The following is a 13,037-nucleotide window of genomic DNA, read 5'->3' as shown; positions in this document are numbered from 1 at the left end:
AGTGTCTGACGCACTCAGATTCCACTTCTGAACACCTCTCATCCCTGAATATTTGTCACCCCTTCTCCACCCTGACAAGTCCCCCTCCTTCCAGTTTCCATCTTACCCCTGGTCCATTGTCCAAAAGTCCGTAAGAATGATTTTTTTTTTTTTTTTGAGACGGAGTCTTGCTCTGTGGCCCAGGCTGGAGTGCAGTAGCACTGTCTCGGCTCAATGGAAGCTCCGCCTCCCAGGTTCGCGCCATTCTCCTGCCTCAGCCTCCCCAGTAGCTGGGACTACAGGCGCCCGCCACCACGCCCAGCTAATTTTTTTGTATTTTTAGTAGAGACGGGGTTTCACCGTGTTAGCCATGATAGTCTCGATCTCCTGACCTCGTGATGCGCCCACCTCAGCCTCCCAAAGTGCTGGGATTACAGGCGTGAGCCACAGCGCCAAGACTGATTGTTCTAGAACACCGCCCTGCCAAGACTGATTGTTCTAGAACACATCTGATCGTGTCATTTCTCCATTTAGGTTGCCTCAGTGGTTGCCCATTGCCTGTACGGCCAAGTGCAAGCTCCTTAGCAGGGGAAAAGAGGCTTCTTAAGATCAGGCAACCCCACCCCACTGCTCTTTCATGTGACTCTGTTATAGCTGCTTTAGTGAAGTGTGAAAGGGGAAATCAAAACGTCTTTTTGTTTTGAGGTCAAAACGCCTTGAAGCAGTGTGTTTACATGACTGTTGTAGCTTTCTGGAAGATAATGTTGGAACGTGGTAGCTCCGGTAGCAAATGGAGAAAATGTCTCCACTCGTGAGTGTATTTCGTGGATGACCGCAGGCAAAGGACAGGTCGGCACAGGGGAAGAGAATAGTCAGATGGTTCCACCTTTTCACTGTCCTACCCATTTCTGTGCTAACTACCCACGTAGTTAGCAGAGAACACCCCAGTAACATTGTCCAAATAGTTCGTGCAAAGTTTTAGCTAGAAGCCGAAAATTCGTGAAAGGAATCATTAATACTCCATGATAAAGTGCATTAGTTTGCAGTAATATGCGTTTGCAATCACATTCTTTCGTTCTTTCTAAAGGATTGTTACGTGAATAAAATGGAAATACTCCTGCAGTAACATGGGACTATTTGGAAAGGTGCTGGGAAGGCGGGAGGGCCAGAGACTGCGTCGCGCGCTGGCGAAACCGCAGCGCGCGGCAACTTGGCGCGGACTCGCTGTTAGGCGAAATCCGCAGACGGTGTGACGGGAGCGCGCTGTGGCCCCCAAAGGCCGGTCTCACAGCGACCTGGGCGTTCGAGGTCGTGTCCTCGAGGGCTATAGGGAGCCCGCCGAGGCCACCTGACGGCCGTGTCGCGTCTGCACCGCCGGTTGGATTCTCAGGCACCCGCTACTCAGCGCCCTGCTTCCCGGCGCCGGGAACCACGAGCCCGCCAGCACCGCAGGCCCTGCAGCGGCCTCCGCCCTTCGCAGGTGGCCCAGGCAGCCCCGTCCCGCCCTAGCGCTAGGAGACGCGCAGTGGAACCCCGGCCGCCCCAGCCCCTCCCCGCCCCCGCGTCCCCGCGCGACCCGCCTCCCAGATCCCGGCCGGGGCTCCCGGGCGCGCCGCGGCGGGGCGGGGCCGGGGGCAGGGCCTTCTGGCAGTTTCTGGGCGCTGCGAACGCGCCGCCCCGGGGCTCGGCGGCCGGAAACGCCGGCTTCGGAGCCTTAGGCGCCACGGCCTTTGCTTGTTTTCCGCCCAGTCCGCGCCGCCGTGGCCAAGTGGGGCCGGGGGACCCGCGCTGGATCGTGGAGGAGCGGGAGGAAGGGACCAACGTGAATAACTGGCACTGGTGCGGCCGGCGGGGTGGCGCGGCCGGCGGCGGCCTCCTTCCGGGATCTGGGGAGGGCCGGGCTGCGGGAGCCGGGGCTGCGCTGGGGTCTGTGCGGGGCCGCGGGGCCGCGGGGCCAGGGGGCCAGGGGGGCCAGGGGGGCCAGGGGGCCGCCCCCCCTCCTCAGCTGCTGGACGCAGGGCTCGGCCTCCGCCTCTCGGTTCGGGAGCGTCCTTGAGTACGGAGACCGGCGAGGGCGGCTGCGCCGGACCTGGAGGTTGCAGCTGCCTCTTTTTGAAAATAGGGTTGGGCCCCAAGAATGACTTCCGACAGACCTTTCCACTCCCACCGTCTGTGGCCTTAGGGCCTTCCCTTCTCCCGCCCATCCCTCTGGATGTTTCGGGGAGTTAGAAGGGAGCTGGATTGAGAGACTGTGTTAGGGGCGGGGGTATGGAACGTAGTGGAAAGGGCAGAAATTTGGATCTCAGTTCGCGCCCACCCCGCAGGCGCCTCCCGCGAGCCGGGCCCTCTGTGAGTGAGACAAGCTCCCCTTCCTTTACGAGCCTCACCTGGCGCGTGGGGAGAGGTCGGCAGCCCTCCGCCGCAGAACCTTTGGAAGGGATGTCCTCTGCCCTGCGCCTTTGGCCGGGGCTGTGGTCCCTCCAGGCCGTCGAGGGGTTGCTGAGGCCAGTCCCCAGAGGAGCATGACTTGGCTGCTCCGGAGGAGCTCTGAGGGCATGGGCAATCTTGGCTCGCTGCAACCTCAGCTTCCAGAGTTCAAGCGAGTCTCCTGCCTCAGCCTCCTGAGTAGCTGGGACTACAGGTGCGTGCCACCACGTCCGTCTGATGTTTGTATTTTTAGTAGAGACAGGGTTTCACCATGTTGGTCAGGCTGCTTTCGAACTCCAGACCTCGTGATCCGCCCGCCTGGGCCTCCCAAAGTGCTGGGATTACAGGGGTGAGCTAGAGCTGACTTTCTAGTGTCGTAGCCTTGGCCCCATGGACATGTCAGTCCTCTCAGCTCGTTTCTGTCCCCTAAAGTGAGAATATTATCTGGGAAGATTACATTAGACGATGTATATGCGAAGACACTTGATAGCTGGTATTGTCATGATTCTGATTATTTCACTACTGCTACTTTACATGTGGCCTAGGCTTTGCATATTTCCATTGGGCGAGCTAGCTAGATCCTCCTCCCTTAGATAAGCCAGTGTTTTTAAGACAGAATACTATTTGCATAGTGGACAATAATATCTTAAAAGAACTGAGTAGGATGAAAAGAATTTGGTAGAAAGCAGGTTTGAGGAGCACATTGGAGGTTGGCAGGTTTCGAGGCTGCTTGAGAGGACTTGGGCTGATCTGGGCTGGGCTTGGACGTGACCCTGGCACCCAGGCAGGTGGATCCCAGCTGGGGCTTCCATTCACGACTTTCTGGTCCCTGGCAGGACAGAGCGGGATGCTACCAGCTGGTCCAAAGGGAAGTTCCGGGAGCTCCTGGTGGGCATCGTTGTGGAAAATGACGTTGGCCGCGGCGAGATCAGCGAGTTGAAGCAGGTGGAAGGGGAGGCTTCGTGCAGCAGCCGCAAAGGAAAGCTGATTTTCTTCTATGAGTGGAACATCAAACTGGACTGGAAAGGTAACAGGGGCCTCAGGGTACTAGTGGGGCCGGGGACAAAGTGCGTTCATCATTCAGCGAATGTTTTTACAGCTCCTGCTATGGGCCTGGCACACTGACTGGCTCCTGAATCAGCATTAGTAGATCCTGACACTCTGGCCACACTTGAGTACCATGGGCCAAGAAGGATGGGGGTTTCCTCTCGCAGCACTTGCAGCTGCTTAGAGCTCATTGCTCTCAGCTGGGCCGTCTTCTACCAGGCCCTTGTGAACACGAGTTTCTGGGCGTTGCTGCCTGGAGCACTCTTCCCCCAGGTAGCTGCCTGCCTCCTTCAGGTCTTTGTCCTGAGTGAAGCCATCTCTGTGCATCCTTGGAGACTCCTGCCTTTTGCCATCTTTCTTCCCTACTTTATTTTTCCCCAAGGCACTGAAACTTGCTTTACAAAACTATTTTGCTTACTGTCCTGCTCCATCTTCCTGTCATTCAGTACGGCAGGGATTTTTTTAAAAAACGGCTTTATTGAGACATAATTCACTCAGTGTGTATAATTCATTGGTTTTCGGTATAGTCACAGAGTTGTGCAACCATCACTGCAATCAACTTGGGAACATTTCACCACCCCAAAACAAAACCCTGGACCCATGAGCAGTCACTCTTGTTGCCCTCCTCTTCCCCAGCCCCTGGTGTCCGCTTACCCATTTTCTCTGGATTGGCCTCTGAACATTTCATATAGATGAATCATGTAGGATGTGTTTTTTTGGTGTGTGACTTCTTTTACTTCATAATGTGTTCAAGGGTCATCCGTGTTGTGGCAGGTAGCAGCACTTATTCTTTTTTATAGCTGATGAATATTCCACGGGTGCATATACTGCATTCTGTTTCTCCATTTATCAGTTGCTGGGCATTTTGGGTGTGTCCACTTTTGGGGTCTGTGGGTTCAGTTCTCCAGTGGTGCCTCGATCCTGGCTGGGCAGACAGCGTGTGCACACTCAGTCCTTGTTGAGGGAGCCAAGTCTGTGGAGACGCAGGGAAGGGAAGAGGAGGAGTTAGGGTTTGAGCCTCAGCCCAGGAAGTCAGCTCCTATCTGGAGTTTGTGCCCCAGAGCAGTCCAGTGAGTTGGCCTCGAGCCTCTGCCCTGCTGGCTGCCTTTCTCGCAGACGAGGGTGTTCAGTCCTTCCGCCTCCGCCTCAGAACAGGACCCTCTGGCTGGGAGTTTGCCTCTCTTGCAGCCCCCTGTGTCTGCTGCTGTCTGGATCATAGCAGTCTGGCCCTCTGCCCACTCCCCCAGCACCGAGCCCTAGGGCCTGAGGAACCTTGTGGGCCTTGTGTCTTTTCCATCTCCCTTGGCTCCTTTGCAAGGATAAGACCCAGCCACTGCCAGGCAGCAGCCAGAGGACAGGCTGTTAGGGCTTGTCCTAACACCTCCAGCTGCTCTCCTCCAGCAGCGAGTCTCTAGGGTGGCAGCTGGGACCCACTGGGGAGGAGGCAACACTCTAGTCCTGAGAGAAGTCTACCTGCCTGGTATCCCCACACAATGTCCCCAAGCCAGAGCCTCCCTCCCCTCCATGGTCAGAACGTACTGTCCCTTTCTTTCCTTCCATCGCTTTTGTGACTGCTTCTCCCCTTCAGGGTACTCCTTTATCCTGCTTTGCCCAGGCAAAGAGTACCCTGGGACAAGAAGAGAAATACGGGTGCACTGGCCCCACACTCCTCTCAGGATGGCGGGCTGCTGACTCCTCATGCCCTCTCCTTGGCCATGGCCTGCCTGACCGACCTTCCGTGGCTGCTCAGGGGGCCCTGGAGTGGTGGAACCCTGTGAGGGCAGCTGAGCTATTCAGTGAGGCAGGGCAGTTTTTCATAACATCAATTTTTTTTTCGAGACAAGGCTCACTGCAGCCTTGACCTCCCAGCAATCCTCCCACCTCAGCCTTCCAAGTAACTGGGACCACAGGTGTGTGCCACCATGCCCAGATAATTTTATTTTGTAGAGACGGTGTCTCCCTATGTTGCCCAGCATGGTCTTTAAACTCCTGGGCTCAATCCATCCTCCCACTGTAGCCCTTCAAAGTGCTGAGATTATAGGCATGTGCCACAGTGCCTGGCCCAGTTGTTACTTTGTATTATAATTGAAGAACCCATTTTGCTCATTTTAGGCATTGTTAAAGAATCTGGAGTGTGAAGCACAAGGGATTGATTGAAATACCCAGTCTTTCTGAGGAAAATGAAGTATCTGACACAGAGGTATGTGATCAAGTTTCTATTTCTTTTGTTCTTTTTTCAGTCAAGCTTCTGCTACAGACACTGGGCATTTCAAATAGGGCATTTGATCAGACTGTGTGGTTCCTGTGTGGTAGTTCGGGTGCCTTGTGGAGGGCCTGTTTGCCAAGAAAGATTGCCGTACTGTGGGGGCAGGATGTTGTGTGGAGCTGGAGTGGTACAGGAAAGAAGAGTAAGCCCCAGGAAGCCCTGAGCTCCCCCGAGGACCAGGCAAGGGGCCTGGGCAGCTGACTGCACCCTCCTTAGCCTCCTCATCTGTGAAAAGGTGTTAATTTCTCTTCCAGGGGTGTTGTCCGGTTAGATGTGACAGTGTGTGCACTGTAAACTGCTCAGGCAGCTTGCATGGCTTGATGAATGTGACTTTCTCTCTCTTTTCCTGCACCTTTGCCGTTTCCCTTTAATGGTGAAAAGTCTCAGCCTTTAGCTGCAATCTCTCCCTTGGGTATGCCTCACCGTTTTTTGTAAACTATTCAGTTAGTACATGTTGCTTTTGTGGCTCTCTTGGTTCTCTTGGGAGACAGAGCCTTGTGTAACTCCCATGCTTGGCTTCAAGTTAGTGCCCTCTTTTGGCTGAAAGCTGGGTTTTGGGGGTGAGACCATTTGTACAGCTGCTATATTTTTCAAACCAAGATAGTCTGACAAAGGATTTTTTTTGATTTGTGAACGTATTTAACATGAAGGCTTTCCAAGATGGGCTGACTCCTGCCCAGCCGTATGTCTTATGGCCCGAAGGTTATGCAGTGCCACAGGCCGGGGGCTGTCCCAAACCTCTGTCTTCAGTTATGTGGTTCCTCTGCTCAGGGCCTGAGATTCCACTTTGTTATATTCGGATCCATCAGCTGAGAAATTTTTCAACAGAATGTTTAACTGGTTTTTAAGATTTAATCTCTCAGTAGCATTACAGAACAAACTCTTTAGATTCAAACTGGGGCCCAAGATCAGGCCCACCTCAACTGAAGCATCGGGACACTAAATTTTTTCAAATCGACACCTCTTTTTCTTCTGGGAATACTAGAGACATCCCCAAAGCCCTCTGTTGCTTCCTTCTCCCTTGGGTCTCCCCCTTCTCCCCTCTCTTCTTCCTTCCCTCTGCCTGTCTTCTACTCTTCTCCCTTTCACAATTTTCCTCTCTGCCAAAAAAGTATATAATCCAAGGCTGGGTTATATGGGAACTTGATTTCCCTAATTACAGTGGCTTTTGGGTTCTATACCAGCACTGTTCCATATAAATATAATGCAAGCCACATGTGCAGTGTAAGTTTTACTAGTAGCCGTACTTAAAAAGTTAAAGCTATGGCTGGGCATGGTGGCTCACACTTGTGATCCCAGCACTTTGGGAGGCCAAGGTGCGAGGCTCACTTGAGCCCAGGAGTTTAAGGCTGCAATGAGCCATGGTCATGCTACTGAACTCCAGTCTAGGCAACAGGGAGACCCTTAAAAAAAAATTAAAGCCAGGTGTAGTGGCATATGCCTATAATCCCAGCTGCTTGGGAGGTTGAGGGGAAGGATCGTTTGAGCCCAGGAGTTTGGGTCTAGCCTCTGCAACATAACGAGATGCAAGCTCTTAAAAAAAAAAAAAAAGATAAACAGGTGAAATTAATTTTAATAATATATTTTATTTAACCCAGTATATAAAAAAGATTTTAGCATGTAATTAATATAAAAATTATGAGGTATTTTACATTCTTTTTTGGTACTAAGTCTTTGGAGTCTGGCACATATTATTTCACACAGCACATCTTGACTCAGGCCAGCCACATTTCTGGTTCTCAGTAGCCACATGTGACTAGTGGCTGCCATACTGGACAGTGCATTTCTAGACCCCATGAAAGCCATGGACCACATCAGCAATAGGATTTGTATACATACACATGCACAATTTTGTATGCAAATTAAGGGGTTTACATTTTGTGAAGTCCATGCAAGATTTTGCCCCCAACTCTGTCGTGGACCCTGGATTAAAACCCCTTAAAATCCTGCCCTGTCACATCTCTTACATCCACTTCTTTCCTTCCTCCACTGCCATAGTTCTCTCATCCATACAGCCCAATGTTGTAAGAATACATCAAACCAGATCTTTCTTTGGTTTGTGTTTTTCTGATTTGTAGGTGAACGTGAGTAAAAAGAAAGGAGATGGGGATATACTGAAGGATCTTACGAAAACTGCAGGCACTGCCAAGGTCAGGGAGGCCCTTGGAGATTACCTGAAGGCACTTAAGACAGGTAAAGAAGGCATCCCTTGTGAACCAGAGGGTCCCTTTTCTATTTACCCAAGTTATACTCTATACTGTGGTCAGAGGCTCCAGAAGCAAGTTTATACTTCAGAATAAATTGTAGTCTGGAAGTGGAGAGCTAGTCATGGTTAAGACCATAATTAGTGATCATCAGTATTGTATACAGCATGAACCATTTTGCCTACGGAACTGTTAACTGTAGTTTTCTGGAATGAAAATCAGTTGTTCGTGTAATTACTTGTTTAATGTCTGTCTTCCTTGCTAGACTATAAGCTCCATGAGGGCATGGAAGGTGTCTGTCTTGTTCACTGCTGTATCTCCAGCATCTAGCACAATGCCTGGCACATAGTACGTGCTTAATAATCTTTGTTGGATGAATGAATGAATGGATGAAAGTGACTGCAGGTATTACAGGTGTAATTGAGAAATACCTATATAATATCCACATCGCATGGAAGTGAGGTTATTGTCTTCTTCCCTAAATTAGAGAAGTGAGGCAGGCAAGATGGCCAGCAGTGCCTTATCTCTGTACCTCATTCTTGGACCCTGCTACCTGAGTATCTAGGTGTTGGCATAGATGGGTTTGGGGTTGTCACTTTTCCCATGAGAGCGCACGTGTAGCTGGCTCACAGGCTTTTGAATACTGTGAAGACAAGCTTTGTGAGGCAGTTGTCACCCTCACATGAGAAATTGTCTGTTTTGACAGTAGGTTAGAGCCACAAAGCTATTAGTAGTTAATCATATAAAACTTAGCTGTTTGGAAAAGAACTTTGGAAAATTTTGCTGCTTTAGCAAAAACTTGATGAAAGTGAGGCATTTGAAAAAAAAGGCATTTGTTGCTGTGGAACTCACATGTTAATCATCAGTAGTTTTATATGTAAAAACTTGGAATGGTCTTGAAATTCTCAAAATGTTACAGGAATTATTTTTATAAATGTTTTATTTTCTTACATGCTATTTTGGGTTTTCTACCTTACTCTTTGTGCTTAACAGGAGAAAGGTCCTTATTAAAACCACTTCCCTTGTTTCTTTATAGAATTTACAACGGGAATGATTTTACCAACGAAAGCTATGGCAACCCAGGAATTGACTGTCAAAAGAAAACTGAGTGAGAATACCCTGCAGGTATGAGCTCTGTTGGCCAAAATGCAGGGAAGGGGTAAAGGAAGTGTTTTGAGTCAGGGCTCCGAATAGCCTTGTGTTGATGGAGAACTGAGGACAGCGAGGGCCTTCTTCCATCTTTGAGTCTCCCGTGAGTCCTCTAAGATCTCCCATTTTGTTGTGCAAATGATAAAATGAGACTTTGATTCTTGATGGAAGGGATTGTTACAGACACGCCTTTCTATGGGATAAATATTTGACTCAAGACTGTCCTAAGGGCAGTGTTCTTTGGTAGGCCACAGAACCAGATGACTTTCAAGATTCACATAGCATAATAAAAGAACCTTCTTTGCTCACTTTTGGATTGGGAGATTTTTAGATCCATTCTTGGAACGGATGTTTTGTGTGTAATGGACACCCTTTAGCTTTAGGTGCAGTTGTCTTTCACCTGCTCATGGCTGTATCTGGAAGTCCAGCTAGGATTAGGGGTATTCAGTCATAACTTGGGAATAGAGCTGAAGAGCTATAGGAACAGTGAGCTCTGGTTCCAAAGTAAAGACCAAGACTGGTGGTGCTAAAAAGGCTTTTCATGCTGCTTTTGTGTGTGTCTGGAATAGGCAGTATGGAATTTGGGACATTTGATGTTTTATTGAGAAGACTATTGTAATCCAAGCAGCTTTCTCTCTTGTTATGCTAATCATTCCCTGGAACCTCTTCCCTTCTCCAGGTTCAGGCTTCATCTCCAGTGGCACTGGGTGTAAGGATTCCCACTGTGGCTCTTCACATGATGGAACTGTTTGACACAACTGTAGAGCAGCTCTATAGCATCTTCACTGTAAAGGATGTAAGTAACTCCCTAAGCTAGCATGTTAAATGCTGACATGGGGAGAAAATATATCACAAAGAACAGGAGCTGGTTTTTGGTTTTCCTTGTGGCTGTGTTTTTGATTGAAGGGATGTGGGATGGTGGTGACAGAAGTCTGAGCATAGTTTCTGAATAATTGGAGGGGAGATGGGCATTCTTTGGGACTATGTCCGCATTACATTGAGTTTTCTCCCTCTAGGAAGAGAAAGTTTGTGTTTTATTTTCTGTAAGTAAAAGCTACATGTTTAGGATTTTTAAACTCTAGTAATTGTTATATTTTGTATTTCATAATTAGATTAAAATATGTGTTAGTGTGTACTGGAATAACATGTTTTATTTGGTTAGTTGGTGCAAAAGTTTTCTAAATCTACTGCTGTATTAGAAGCTGAAAAGGGAGGGAAATTCCAGATGTTTGATGGGAACATCACTGGTGAATATCTACAATTGGTAAGTAGACTCAAGGTTGAAGAAGTAAGGTGGGATTAACTTTTACTTAATATTACTTTTTGTATATGCTGTTTTTAGCACCGAAATCACGAGGGTCTGTGTTGCCTCACCCTTAACAGCAGCCCTCTGTTCTGGTTACTATTACTGTACTTAAAACATTATTACATATTCCTGCTGTCCTTGATGTTACTGCTGTTCTGAGACATTTTGGCAATAAAGACAATTATCAATGGTGCTGATGTATAAACTGGAAGAAGGACTGTATGTTGTTGATTCTTCTAGTACTTAGGAGTTTCAATGAAAGGATTTTTCTGTGTTGTATTGTGGGAAGTCTTAAAAGATTTTCAGTGGAATTTCCCCTCTTTTCAGTTAACAAGTAAGATCATCATGAAATGGAGATGCAGGAACTGGCCAGAAGGTATGTTACTAATTAGTGCCCTTCATGTTAAAGGTCCCAAAACACTAAGGCTAGGTTTTTCCTATGGATAAATTTTCCTTTTCATAATGCGGTAATAAGGTTCCTATTTTTTTTTCTTAGAACACTATGCCACGGTTGCACTGAATTTTGTGCCTACTCTAGGGCAAACAGAATTACAATTGGACTGTAAAGGAGTTCCTATCTGTAAAGAAGAGAACATGAAATTCTGTTGGCAGAAGCAGCATTTTGAAGAAATAAAAGGTTTACTGCAGCTGACCCCCCTAAATGGTTGAATTAAAATTTTATAAGGCATTACTTTTTGTAAGCAGAAAAAGTGTCACATTTACCTTTTCCCTATCTTTTTTTAAAAAGGACTGTCATTTTATATTGGATGAAATCTGTGAACGTATACACAATGTAAAGCATTGTTTGACTCTTTATTGTAACTGGACACTGCATTGAGTTAAAAGTAGCAAACAACCTGAAATTAGGTATTAACCTGACCTTCCATAGATATTCCTCTGGAAATAAATAGGTAAGTCAGTCCTGAGTGCAGATAGTTGATGTTTCCCAAGCTGAAGCTTGTCCTATAGCAAGCTTGCTTGCAGCTGTACTTTTAGTTCAAGATGACAAAAAATAAATGGCATGTTGACACTATTCCTTTATTTTACTTTAGGGTTTTTAAGGTGTGTAGATCTTAGGTCGTAAAACAGTGGTATACTGCATTCAAAAGCATGTTGAGGTGAGGGCAAATTGGCTGTGTTTTGCTCCACGTCTCCCTGCTGTGGTTTTGCACTTCGGTGTGGAGAGGATGGAGAAGTCTGTGGGGACACATTAGTTTTGTGGACTGCTGGTAACGCTTCCAGTGAAACAGCATATAATGGATAAATGTTTCCCCTCATTCACGGTTTTCTCACTACTTTCACCTGAGAAGACTGAAGCAACGTATGTAAACAAATGAAAAGTCATCACAATCAGTTTAATTAAGTGCACAGAATAGCAATCAGTCATGTCAATAAAAATAAAACAATTATTTTTACATCAAGTGTGCTTTATTTCCTCCACAGGTATTCTGTTAAATAAAGCACCATTTATATACTGCCAGGCCACAGCTAAAGAGGATTCTTTACAGAATCAAATTTCTTGTGGTTGTTCCGTATACAAGTAAACTTAATTTTGATAATAAGAACCACAGCGATCGGAGGCAATCTGCCTCTATAAGGTACAAAACTGGCACAGAGGACACCATATCATACACAGTAAAAATGCTGTAAGTTTAAATTACATTGTACAGGGCTAGGCAACCCTGTTCTTCCCAGACAGCCATATTAAAGGAAAGCCACTACAGTGAACTCTTAATTACATAAAACATATCCATTATCTGATTGCCCTTTTAGGAAGTATACTGAAGATGCAAGTTTTTTTCATCTGGAGTTCTGCCTGACCAAGAATTAAGCCTATAAATCTATCTTGCCATTCAAGCAGAGAGCACTGGACAAACTGAAGCACAAAAACAAATAAGCAAAACTTATACAAACAGCATGGGGGTTGGGGGTGAGGGACTTAAAAGTAGACATGCTACACCTAATGTCAAGAAGCAGCTTGGTTTCCTTTGCCAGATATCCTTGTGACCACATGGATTGTAGATTCAATGGTCCTACACAGGGTATCTAAAATGTCATGTTGCTGCATATGACTAAAGAGTCCTCTGGAATGGCCACAACTGAGAGATAAAGCAACCTCAGGATCCTGGGAGGGCAAAGCTTGGCCATCACAGCTTCTCAAGTCAGCTAAGTCAGACAGAACTGCAGAGATAGAAGTAGAAGGGAACTCAGATTCTTCCTCAGCTAGGGTAGAATCCTTGGAACAGTGGAGGTCTTTAAATTCTTTACAATCGTCATATCTACCATTGCTGGACTGTTCTTCTGCATGCTGTGACCTGATATTTGACATGTCTTCTGAAAACGAAGATGGAACTTCCATTCGGTATTCTTTAACAGAACTATTTTCAGGGGAAGGAAGATCTTGCTCAGTTCCTGGATCAATAATTGAGGAGTCTCTGGTCTCATTGTCAGAAGTGCTCGTTGGGGTCAGGACCTCCCTGGTTTCTGTTTTCATGTCACTGATGCAGCTGTCTACAGTGTGCTCCTCATCACTGCTAACACGCCGCCTTTTAATGGGAGTTGCTCCTTCATCATCTGTGGAAACACATGCCAAAACGGAAACTTCTCTGAAAGTCATTAAGATCATGTGTGGGGGGGGCGGGATGTGGGAAGTTAATTT

The 13,037-nt window shown here is 47.4% G+C and overlaps 2 protein-coding genes across 9 annotated transcripts in view; one reads left to right on the top strand and one right to left on the bottom strand.

Moving 5' to 3' along the window:
• Window positions 1-1,106: 1,106 nt before the first annotated feature.
• Window positions 1,107-11,793, top strand: LOC129030018 (activator of 90 kDa heat shock protein ATPase homolog 2-like). The gene is given in 11 exon segments (XM_054474794.1): window positions 1,107-1,226; window positions 1,310-1,818; window positions 3,243-3,433; window positions 5,566-5,585; window positions 5,588-5,653; window positions 7,798-7,912; window positions 8,960-9,048; window positions 9,752-9,868; window positions 10,235-10,336; window positions 10,706-10,754; window positions 10,875-11,793. Coding segments are annotated over 11 exon segments (1,551 nt in total). The 3' UTR covers window positions 11,048-11,793.
• Window positions 11,715-13,037, bottom strand: part of USP34 (ubiquitin specific peptidase 34) — a 280,827-nt gene continuing 279,504 nt past the window's right edge. For all 8 annotated transcript variants that reach the window (XM_054475044.2, XM_063648690.1, XM_063648687.1 and 5 more), the window contains one exon: window positions 11,715-12,952. In XM_054475044.2, coding sequence (XP_054331019.1) covers window positions 12,345-12,952 — 608 coding nt within the window. In that variant the 3' untranslated portion in view covers window positions 11,715-12,344. The remainder of the gene's footprint in view (window positions 12,953-13,037) is intronic.

Source organism: Pongo pygmaeus, chromosome 12 (assembly GCF_028885625.2).
Source record: "Pongo pygmaeus isolate AG05252 chromosome 12, NHGRI_mPonPyg2-v2.0_pri, whole genome shotgun sequence".
Classification (NCBI taxonomy): Eukaryota; Metazoa; Chordata; class Mammalia; order Primates; family Hominidae; genus Pongo; species Pongo pygmaeus.
Note: the sequence above shows the minus strand (reverse complement) of the source record. Positions and strands in the feature narration are given on the sequence as shown.